This window comes from Gracilinanus agilis, chromosome 6 (assembly GCF_016433145.1).
Source record: "Gracilinanus agilis isolate LMUSP501 chromosome 6, AgileGrace, whole genome shotgun sequence".
Taxonomy (NCBI): domain Eukaryota; kingdom Metazoa; phylum Chordata; class Mammalia; order Didelphimorphia; family Didelphidae; genus Gracilinanus; species Gracilinanus agilis.
The window spans coordinates 242,496,436-242,508,928 of record NC_058135.1 but is presented as its reverse complement, the minus strand read 5'-3'; the positions used below and the strand labels follow the sequence as shown (position 1 = coordinate 242,508,928).

Sequence of the window (12,493 nt, the reverse complement as noted above, 5' to 3'; positions counted from 1 at the left end):
TTTTTGTAGTCAAATAGTTAAAGTTGTAAATGTTGTTTTTTTAATATAAAATGCCTCATACACCTTGAAAATATTTTTCCTTTACAAATCAGGATATCTATTTTCATGTTAGATGACATTTATTTATATGAAATCTCATCTTCCAAAAAAAAAGATTTTTACTATGTTGATATTACTATTTGAAAGTCTAGAAATAATTAGGTTGTACTGAATTCATTAAAAATTTGAGCATGCTTAACTAAATGTTACCACATTAAATATGAATAATAAAAGAAAAACTTAAGAAATGAAAGTTTAGTGAAAAATCTTCCTTAAATGACTTATGATGCATATTTGTCATTATTAAGTATTAATGTGTATGGTGGCTTTCATAATCTTGACTTTACGTCTTTAAAAAATATACCTGAATTGCTGAAAAAGATATTTTAAAGTTCTGCTTGTTTTACTCTTCATGGAATTAGACTTAAAGGTGCACACTACTCTCTTATGTAGGTTGTGGGTGCTACATGTGTGCTTTCAGAGCTGTAGTGTGAGGAAGCTTGAAGTGGGATGGCAGGACGCCTTCATCCTTATGACAGTAACTCCAGTGATCCAGAGAATTGGGATCGGAAATTGCATAATAGACCTCGTAAGCTTTATAAACACTCAAGGTAGGTGGAAAATATATACTTGACATATCAAAGCTATGATAAACATGATTATGAAAACTACTCTATTTGGTTGTAGCATCCTTATTTGGAGGAATAGGGTGTTACAAATGCAAGGAAAAATAAGTATTTTCATTTAGATAATTTCAGTATTTGTTAGGTTTTTTAAAATTTAAAGCTCTAGGTAATGTTAGGAATTAGTTAATCTACTACATGTTTGAAAAGTGTAGAAAAAGCACTGGGATGAATGTCAGGAGTTGGACATTTCTTAGGGCCTGTTTCCTTAGTGCTATAAAGCAAGGAGGTTAGACCCCGTGATCTTTAAGCTCTGTATTTCTGTTTCATTGTCCTTAGCATTGAACCCTGCACCCTTTTTAATGTTGTGCTTGAGCTAATTAAGACAGTTTCCAAATTACAGCAGCCAATGTGTAAAGAGCTCAGGCCCCAGAGGTTTCTGTGTTGAAGTTCTGCTTTAATTCACACTAGCCCAGTGACCTTGGGCACCACACTTAACCTGGAATCCTCAGTTCCTTATCTGTTAAATAGAAATAACAATACTTGGTCTATAAGTATAGCTCTGGGTGGTGGTTGTGAGAAAATAAGCCTTGAAATAAGAGATATTTGAGACTAGTCTTTTAAGTGATGATTTTTGGGCCTGAATTTGTATTTGACACCATAAGTTTTTGTCTGCCTTTTGGTTTATGTGACATTACAATTTTGATCCTAATTGTAAAAGATTTTTTTGTATTTGAGGCTGGTTTGTTAAATATTATTTGGAAATTCTGGGTTTCCCCCCCTTTTGTATATGTTTCCATAGAAAGTAGTCTTTCAGCCAAGGCTTCTCTTATGTTCAGTCAACAAGTGATTATTAAGCACTTGCCATATATTTAGTCACTTGTGTTAAGGATACTAAGCAAAAACAAAAGCAACCCAAGCAACCCGTTTTCAAGAAGCTTTTGTTCAAATATGCAAATGGATCATATTGCTTTCCAAAAGAAGCAATAAATTACCCTTTCTTCATAAAATGTAGTACCCAGAACAAAACAGATTCCTTTGAGGTAGTTGTATTAAGAGCCTGGAGAGAGCACCGCATTTCCTAGAGCTGCACTGCACTCCTCTTCATTAACAGTCTAAAAAGTACAGGTTGAGAGTTTGAGCTTTTGTGCCTGCCATATTATTGCTGACTCACATATAGCCTTTAGTCTACTCTAATTTTAATTTAATTATACTTTGACTTTCCTTAATCAGAAATTTAATTGAGAGATTGTGATATAGTGAAAAGACTCATTTTAAAGAAAGAAGTACCATCTCTGCTATTCAATATTTATTTTTTTATTACCTTTAGGCAAATGTGGTGAAATGACTTGCTAAGAGTCACACAACCAGGAAATATCTGAGGCTAGACTTGACCCGGTCTTCCTGGTTCCAGGCCTGGCCCTTTTATCTGCTGTGCTACCTAGATGCCTCCATTTAATACATTTTTGACCTGTGTACAAGTTTTTTTTTTCATATCCTGACAGATTGTTGGGAAACACTTTGTGGACTTTAAAGTACTCCATAAATGAGAACAAATATGCTTGCATTTTCATGTCTATTTACCATACCTATATATGAATTGTTTCATAGAGATAGAAAGATTAGTGCTATTTATATATAGACAATGCAACCTGTTTAGAAAGATAATAGATGATCCCATATTGTTGATTATTTAATACAAATACATTTGTATTTGCAGGCAGAACATATTGTAAGTTAATTTGGGAGGTTTTGCTTACTTTCAAATTAAATCATAAGTTTAGTATAGCATGGCACATCAGTTGTCCCCCGCCCCACCCCCCAAGTTGTATCTGACTCTGACCCCAATTGAGGTTTTCTTGGCAAAGATACTGGAGTGGTTTGCTCCAGCTCATTTTATGGATAAGGAAATTGAGGCAAACTTTGAAAAATCAAGGTTGATTAAAAACGATACGTAGAAAGTTAAGGAAAAGATTAACTTCTTTAATTTCTTTTTCTAATAGAATGCTAAATATTAGTATTGAAATGTCTTCATAAAAAAGTGTTGAATAGATACTAAGGTAATTAAAATAGAGCTTTGGTATGACAGTAAAAATAAAGACTAATCTGGGATACTAAATTTTGACAAATAGCATCATTGGATTTTTGAGGTAAAATTCTTTTAATAAAAGATAGTTTAAAAAAGTTATTTGAAGGGGGACAGCTAGGTGGCTGAGAGGACTGAGAGCCAGGCCCAGAGATGGGAGGGAGGTCCTGGGTTCAAATCTAGTATTAGACACTTCCTAGCTGTATGATCGCACTGGGCAAGTCACTTGAGCTCCATTGCCTAGCCCTTACCACTCTTCTGCCTTAGAACCAATATACAGTATTGATTCTAAGATGGAAGGTAAGGGTTAAAAAAAAAGTTGTTTGAGGATTCTCTTTCTGAATTTGTGATAACTACTTTGAAGGAAATGGGCCACTTTCCATGTCTGAGAGGGTCTTATCCTTATAATTATTGTGATACCTTTATTTTATGTTCATTTGAGATTGTTTTTCTTAAGAATGCTACAATGAGAGATGTGTTTCTTTTCTTGTGTTCGTATAAAATAGGTATCTTTTTAAACCAAATTATAAACATGTTACATATAAAATAAAGCCAAAACAATTTAAAAGGAAATGTTTTCTTAATGTGTAACTTTTAAAATAAGAAACTTTATACAACAGAAAATGAATTATTTAAAATAAAGCATACTCGACTAAAGAGATCTGTTTATAAAACTAAGAATGTTATGATTAGTTTATGACAAGCAGTTTTGCTTTTGGTTTTATTTTTCAGTAAATTTAAGATGGGCTGAAGTTGAAAATGATGGAGAATTTATTAGCACACCAGAGGAGCTTAGTAATCAATGTGTAAAGGAATGTTTCAAGTTTTTGTGTCTATTATAACTGCTTCCTTTTCTTTTCCTGGAACCTATAATTTGTACTTATTTCTTTCTTGAATATATTCCACTAAGTTTAGGATTTTATTTGTGTCATCTTCTGTTCATCTTTTTTTCCCTCTGGGAAACTTCCCAATTTCTCTTTCTTTTTGCTGTTATATACTCTTAAACTCAATAATGACAGCAATGAAAATAAAATTACATTTATTTGGCTTATAAAGTATATTCACAAATAATTCTGCAAGCATTTATTAAGGACTTAGTATATGTAAGGAACATAAGCTATGAACATTTTTTAGTTGCTAGTCTCATGGTAATATCATCTTATACAATAACTATGGTGAGCATCTCTGCCAAGAGACTTTTATGTCCTTTTGTTTCTAGGCAGGCTGGGACCAGTGTTTTAGAAATTGGATTGCCTGTTTAAAAAGGCATGGAGGAAAAACTGGAATTCAAATGGACAAATGTTTGGCTAAAAACTGTTCTTGTGCAGCCTTCTATAATGAGTTTAGCACCAGTAGTGGAGATTTAACATATCACTGTTATTTTGGACTCTTCTGAGGGATATGCTATTGAAAAATTCTCTAGTTCAAGGTTCAGTTGAGTTCAATTGTGCTAAATTTTTATTAAAATAGCAAATTTTTATAGAAAATGGATAATTCGTTAATTATGTTTTAACTACTCAGACTTTTACAAGATTGATACAAGACTACTCTTTAGCCAGTTTTGCCACTTAGTCATTTTTCTGTCACATCTCTCCTTCTTCATGATCCCATTTGAGGTTTTCTTGGCAGAGATACAAAAATCGTTTGCCATTTCATTTTCCAGCTCATTTTGCAGAAGAAGAAACTGAAACAAAATAGGATTATGTGATTTTCCCTGGGTCACACAGCAAGTAAGTGAGGCCAGATTTGAATTCAGGAAGAGAGGAGTCTTCCAGACTCCAGGCCCAGCACTCCATTCACTGGGACACCCAGCTGCTGTTTGCCACTTATTACCTGTCTGAGTTTGGGCCAGCTAGATCTTAGTTTTCTCTGGTATAAATTAATGAGTACTGGGTGTTCTTAAAAGTCCCTTCTAGCATTAGGTTTTATGACCTACAGGTCAGAGGAAGGTTTGTACCTAGAAAGTGGGAAGTGAACAGCTATTAGCATTTCAAACAAATGTCACTGAGTGATTATAGGTTCTTGAGCAGTCAAGTAATATCTGTTCTTGTAAACATGATATTAGTTTTTGTAAACATGATATTTTAAAAATAACATTTACCTCTGATATAACTAAAATGGGTTAGAAAATGGGAAAACCTAAGGGTAAGGAGACAAATATATGAGTTTCCAGACAAGCTGACTAGAATGCTTGCAGTAATTTAGATTTAGGGGAATTTAGGGAACATGTCAGGAAGATGAATCCTTCCCTTTTATCTTTGCTAGCCACTGATTTTTTTGGGGGGGGGCGGTTAGGCACTTAGAAGAGGATAGTGTTGTCACTGAGGGAAATGTAATAGTTATATAATTTTAGAGTTAAAGAATACTTCAGAGGCCATGAAATCTAACCTAATTCAATAGGAATTCTCTCTTCAACATTGTAGCATCATACAGTTGGAAGAGATCTTGGAGGCCATCCAGTCCAATTCACATCTAACCATGATTCCCTTACAATATCAGTTACATTAGTGTCTAATATTTGCCTAAAGACCTCTAGTAAGGGGTGGATTGTATTTAATCTGTCAAGAGATTTTTAGGTCTAAACTGGAGTTTTTTGTAACTTTGACCCATTATTTCTAGTTTTGCCTTTTGTGCAGCTGTGGTAGTATTATGTACCCTGACAAAAATATTATCCATTAAACAATCCTCATATGGCCTGGAATCAAGCCCCCCTCTTTCCTGATTGTCTTCTTTTGGATGCTCTCCAGTTTATCATTGTCCTTAGTAAAATGTGGTGCTCAGAATTCAGTGTAGTACTCCAGTGTGGTCTGACTTAATCTCTGCTTTGAAAACTTCAAGTGATATTGAACCCTTACCTCATAGCAGCCTGTTCCACTTTTCAGAAGTTCTAATGATTAGAAGCTTTTTCTTTAAGGAACAGAATTCTTTTTTTTTTTTTTTTATGTGACTACCACTATTAGCTAGAGGTAAGCAGAAAAATTATTATTTTATGATTTATAAATATGTATTTATAATTATTGTATTATATACAACATATATACATTTATATATAAAATTTGACAGCAAAATTATTAATTATAGTATTATTAATAATAAAAATATTAATAAGCATTGATGCATTTCAGTCATCCAAATACTGGAATGTAAGTATTAGATAGTTTTCTTTTAACCTCAAGACTGACAGCTGACCCTCTCCATCCTTCCATTTCCTTCTAAACCAGATTTATCTTTGAACTCAGTAACAGATTATACTATGACAAGGTTTCGCTCTTAACAATTGCATTTCAGTTTTATTGTGTCTAGTACTAAGGGTAGTATTCAACATGAGGTCTAACCAGAGCTGATTACATTGGGACTATCCCATTTTTTGTTCTGAACTCTTTGCCTTCATTAATGTGGTTTAATATTCTTTAGTATTTTATCCCCGTCCCTGTACTCTTGATTCATTGTGCACCCACAATGTATTCCATAATTGAATTCCACAAACATTTTGGTAGATACTAGGTTTACAAAGATGAAAAACAGGAATCCAAGGAATTTATATTCTATTGGGATGTATGTAATATATGCTTAGATAATAGACTGTGCTAAGGTCATACACATAATGTGATATAAACAAATTTGAGGTAGGTGAGAACTTTGAGTTTCTTGAATGGGGAGGGGAAGCCATTGTATATTATGGAAAAATCCTTAGTGGGGAGAACTTTGTAGAGGAGGTGGTTGCTCCTGAATTGAGCTTTTTCTTTAAGGAACAGAATTCTTTTTTTTTTTTAAATGTAACTACCACTGTTAGCTAGAGGTAAGCAGAAAAATTATCATTTTTATATGTTTATAAATATGTTATTTATATTTTAAATATTGAAGATAAAGATTAGGAAGAAATGAGTACAGTCCCTCATGGGGATCCCTTAATTGAATTCTCAGAGAATAGTTTAGCTAAGTCAGAAAACAAGGTGTAACAAATCTTAGTGGAGTTTTAAGCTGTAATATCTTCAGAAGTCTGAATGTTACAAACTTGCAAAAAACAAAACAATATTTGAAAGATTATTCAAAATGTAAAAATATTGATATTTCTTATAATTTATTGTAGCCACTCTGGTGCTATCACTAATAAATCTCTAAACTTTGTGAAAACTTGTCATCAGCTGTTAATGACTGAAAGGATTATGTCTGTAATTCTAGCCTTAAGATCATCCAAAGGGGGAAGTTTTGATGCATACATGCCAGTGTTAATGTGATCCTTCACTGTTTCCGAAGAAGAAAAAGTGTATTAGAGGTAGATATAGGTAGGTGACCAAAGCGACAGAGGAAGAGGACCTCCTCTACTGATGGGCAAAACTATTGTACATGCATTGTATAATATTAGGGTGTCCTCTCTTGTTAAAATAAAAATGAAGAAATGTGCTATTCAGGATTCATAAAATTAAATGTAAAAGAAATTAATATATTTTTGTTAGGGATATAGAATTTATAGTTCTGAGATTATTAAAATTTAAAGTTATACTAAAAATTTTTGGGACAACCCCATATTACAAATTTGTAGGGGAATAATATGAAATAAGGCCGAAGGTATGACTGTTCTGCCTAAGATCAATCTTTCTGCCTGTGAACAGATCTCCTTCATGAAATGGTTTTCATGATCACCCCTTTTCTTTCTCAATTCTTTATTCTTTTTTTATCTAGTGGTCCCTTTCCCATTGTCTACAAATAGGCCTAGGTCTTCCCTAACTTTAACCGTCTATTGGCCTTACTATCTCCCCCTCACTTCCTCACAAGTTGTATTAAATTTTTCTTTTACAGCCAAACTCACTTAGTGTGAGGGGGAACCACTGTACCAGCTAGCCACTCAAAGTAAAATTGGTATGAGATATAGATATAATCTTGAATTTCCAACTGTCTTGTTCATAGCTGAGTGGATTTCCCACAGACATCTTAAACTCCACATGTCTCAGACTGAAATTATTCTCTTCTCATCCTACCTTTTTTTTTTCTGAAACTCTGTTATTATTGAGGATACCACCATCCTCTCAGTCACCTAGCTCCCAGCCTCAGAGTCATTCATCCTTGACTCTTTTATACTAATCTGTTGCCAAGACCTGTTGGTTTTACTTTCACAAGTCCCCTTCTCTCAATACTGCCACTGCCCTGGTGTAGGCATTCATCTTGCATAAACTATTATAATAGCTTCCTAATTGATTTTTCTTTCTTAAATATCTTTCTTTTCCAATCTGTTCTCCACTTAGATGCCAAAATGATTCCAAAATATTACAATTACCTCCTACTTGGACACCCCCTACCTTAAATTTTCTCTTTCACATAGTTTTGCCAAAATGATTTTTATTAAATCACAGGTTTTTCCATGTCGCCTCTTTACTTGATATTCCAATGACTCCCTCTTACTTCTTGGATCAAATATAAACTAATATGTTAGACTTCAAAAAAATTTTTAATTTTCTTAAAAAAAAAAATCCTTACCGTCTGTCTTAGAATCAATACTAAGTATTGGTTCTAAGGCAGAAGAGTGGTAAGGGCAAAACATTTAGAGTTCACACAGCTAGGAAGTGTCTAAGGTTAGTTTTGAATCTAGGGCCTTCCATCTCTGGGCCTGGCTCTCTACTGAGCCATCTAACTTCCCCTTATGTTACACATTTTAAAGCTCATAACATGACTTCAGCTTACTTTTTCAGACTTTTACATTTTGCCATTCATACACTCTAGTTCTGCGAAAGTGGTCTTGGCTTTTCTTCATATACAGTGTTTTGTATCCTGTATACATAAGTTCTTCTCCATGCTTAGAATATATTCTCTCCTCATTTCTACTACTATCTTCTAGGGACAGATGGGAGGAGGACAGCAGCACACTATCATGGAAACAATGGGAAATTAAAGTATACAGGAATGGTCTTGTTCAGCTGTATTGAGGACTCATCTTTCATAGTCAATAGTCATTGATTAGTGGTAACCTTTTGAGAGAATATTTTGAAAAAAAGGATGAGGTTGGAAGTTAGATTGTAATAGGTTGATAAATAACGTTTAGTGATTGGTTCAACTATTGAAAGCATTTTGGAATTGTTCTCCAAAAGTAACTGCATATCTTTTGACTTCCACTAGGATTCTGCCCCTAGAGGACAAGGTCAAAGTGTATAAGAATATTATATAGCAATTATATAGCACTTTTTATTATAGAAATACCTGGAAACAAAGTTGGGGAATTGTTGAATGAACAGATTGTGGTATGTGAATGTAATTTACTATAAGAAATGATGAATTTAGAGAAAACAAAAAAAAATTTGTTTGAACCAATGCAGAGTAAAGTGAGCAAAATTAATTTTACAGAATTCCTAAAATAATGTAAATCAATACAACTTTGAAAGACTACAGAACTCTGATCAATTTAATGACCAGTCATGATTTCAGAAGACTGATGATGAAACACATTTATTTCTTGCTAGAGAAATGGCATGCGGCTCTTAAAGGCTAATGTGGCCTGCTGGTTTTTTTAAAAAAAATTTTATTTAATTTAATTTTTTTTTTAGAAAATTTCTTCCATGGTTACATGATTCATATTCTTTCCCTATCCCCCAAGCTCCCCCCCCCACTCTCCCCATAGCTGATGTGCAATTCCACTAGGTTTTACTTGTTACATTGATCAAGACATAATTCCATATTATTGATATTTGCATGGGGGTCATTTAGAGTCTACATCCCCATCAACCCTTGTGCTAGCAGCCCTAGAGCTAAAAATCCTTTTTATAATACCTCATTTTGATAATATAAAAAATATTTTAAGCTAGTGGACTTATATAAAAACAGAGCAGTTAATCTATAGTTTGCTGACTCCTTGATTACAGGGATAAAAATGAGATGGATTTTGGGATATGGCCACTATATTGAAGTGTTTTGTTTATTTGTTTTAGGGGAAGAGGTTCAGTGAGATATAGTGGGTTTCAGTTAGTAAGTGTTGATAGAGATTTAATAAATGGCACCAATAAAATGTTTTTTAAAATGCAAAAATTTATAAGGGAGCACAGATAACAGTATTATTACTACTGTGGTTAAAACAGACTTAAAGAACTATACATAACAAATCTAGCATTTCTTATATAATCAGTAGCCAAGAGACCTTATAGGTCATTTAATTTGACACTCCCTCTTTATTTTATACGTAAGGAAAACTGAGACACTGATGGTTACTTGCCCAAGGTCACTCACAGAGCTAGCTAGGTAATTGTCTAAAAACCTGGGTCTTTATGATTCCAGATCTATTGCTCTTTTCACTTCTTTATATTGTATATTCTTTTCTGGTCCTTCTGTTTATTAAAATGTTCATTTTGCATTTAAATTTATCATAATAAAATTTCAAAAACAATTTAAAAAAGAAATTGGTGGTGCTGAGATAATTAAGTGCAGACATTTTTTCTTAGAAGTTTAACAGTGAAGAGAAAAGGAGAGATAAGCAGGCAGGCAAAGTGGAGGCACAGACAAATGAAGCTCGTTGTTTTCAAAGACGGGAGATGTGAGTATGTAAGCGTGAAGAGAGAAGGAATCAGTGGAAAAGGAAAGGTGGTAAATAGGAATAGGAGGGAAGGAAAGATTTCTGACGGAGGTGGCATGGTGTCATGTCTGATTTAGATCAGTCTGCTAGTCCAGTTTTAAGATTGAGATGAAGATTTAATAGTTAAAAAAGGTTTACTTAGTCATAGCAGGGGAAAGATATCCATCAGGGATGCATTAATTCTGCTTCCCTACCTTAGTGTTGGCTGTGCTAAATTGTCTGTAAGAACTTGAGTGACGAGCTGATGACTCTTATGTTGCCTTTTTAGATTTACACCTTTGGGAGGCTAGTCTTTTAAAGTTATTTTTCTTTATAGTATTGCTGTCTAGGTATAAATTCGTCTACTAGTTATACTCACTTTACTCTGTGTTGTTCATACTCCCCAGGATTCTTTGAAAATCATCTCTTTCACCATTGTTTGTAGAACAATACTATTTAATATGCCATAATTTCTTCTGCCATTCTACAGTTCCCATTCACTCCTTCAGAGTCAGGATATTTGTGTTACTTGCAGCAGCTATCTTCCTTTCCTTATTTCTGCTTTTTTTTTTTTTTTTGCCTGTTGAATTTGATATAGTCCTATCCCACTCTTTTCGTGTTTCAGTCTTCTTTGTCCATTTGAGATGACTGAGATTCATCTGATATCCACTCTACTCGCCCTTTATTCCATATTTATATATTCTTATGTACTCTAGTTATGAGAAATAACAAATTCTACCTCCTGTTTCCTTCTTTCTCCACTAGTTTTCTTTCTACAATTTAAGCCCTCAAAATAACCAACTCACCTTCACAATTCTCTGTTTTTCTTATTAAACCCCTTCAGTATTTTTTGAAGACAGGAAGGTTCTGATGAGGCACTTGTTATAATCCCCTTAGAATGGAAGCACTATATCATTATCTAGCTCCTTTCAATTTCTCAAATTTACCTTTCGAGATTTCTTTGGACTCCTGTGTTTATATTTCAGAGTTTCAGTTCTAGTCTTTTCATCAGATATGCTTAAAAAGTTCACTTTTTCACCAAATTCATGTCTTTTCCTGTAGAATTATTGTTTGTGATTTTAAGCCTATTTTTTTCATTGGAAATAATGTATTTCAAGATCTCTCACTTATGGTAGAAACTGCCAAATCATTCATATATATATATATATATATATATAGATAGATAGATAGATAGATAGAGAGAGAGAGAGAGAGAGAGTCTTTTTCTTTCACAAAAAATTAATTAAGAATATTTTTCCATGGCTACATGATTCACGTTCTCTCCCTTCCCCACTCTTGGAGCTAAGCAATTCCACTGGGTTATACATGTATTATTGTTCGAAATCCATTTCCATAATTAGTCATTTATAGGAGAGTGATCTTTTAAATCAAAAGCCCATTAATCATATAATTATATAAACAAGTGATAAATCATATGTTTTTCTTCTGGATTTCTACTTCCACAGTTCTTTTTCTGGATGTGGATAGCATTCTTTCTCATAAGTCCCTCGGGATTGTCCTGGATCATTGCATTGTTTTTAGTAGCACAGTCTATTACATTTGATTATGNAGAGAGAGAGAGAGAGAGAGAGAGAGAGAGAGAGAGAGAGAGAGAGTCTTTTTCTTTCACAAAAAATTAATTAAGAATATTTTTCCATGGCTACATGATTCACGTTCTCTCCCTTCCCCACTCTTGGAGCTAAGCAATTCCACTGGGTTATACATGTATTATTGTTCGAAATCCATTTCCATAATTAGTCATTTATAGGAGAGTGATCTTTTAAATCAAAAGCCCATTAATCATATAATTATATAAACAAGTGATAAATCATATGTTTTTCTTCTGGATTTCTACTTCCACAGTTCTTTTTCTGGATGTGGATAGCATTCTTTCTCATAAGTCCCTCGGGATTGTCCTGGATCATTGCATTGTTTTTAGTAGCACAGTCTATTACATTTGATTATGCCACAAATATTTTAGCTACTGTGTACAATGTTCTCTTGGTTCTGCTCATTTCACTCTGCATCAGTTCCTGGAGGTTCTTCCAGTTCATATAGAAATCCTCCAGTTCATCATTCCTTATAGCTATAAGAGGGAGAATTTAGGTAATTTATAGATATGAATTTAAAATGTGGCAGCCAGGAATCAACAATTCAGATTGATTCCGTAATTAAATCAGACCCAAGTCAGCATCGGGTTAAGGCAGTTTA

At 33.7% G+C, this 12,493-nt stretch overlaps 1 protein-coding gene across 1 annotated transcript in view; it reads left to right on the top strand.

Moving 5' to 3' along the window:
• Nucleotides 1–549: 549 nt before the first annotated feature.
• BTBD10 (BTB domain containing 10) overlaps nucleotides 550–12,493 on the top strand; it is a 63,022-nt gene continuing 51,078 nt past the window's right edge. The window contains exon 1 of the mRNA XM_044680750.1: nucleotides 550–650. Within this exon, the coding sequence (XP_044536685.1) occupies nucleotides 550–650 (101 nt within the window). The remainder of the gene's footprint in view (nucleotides 651–12,493) is intronic.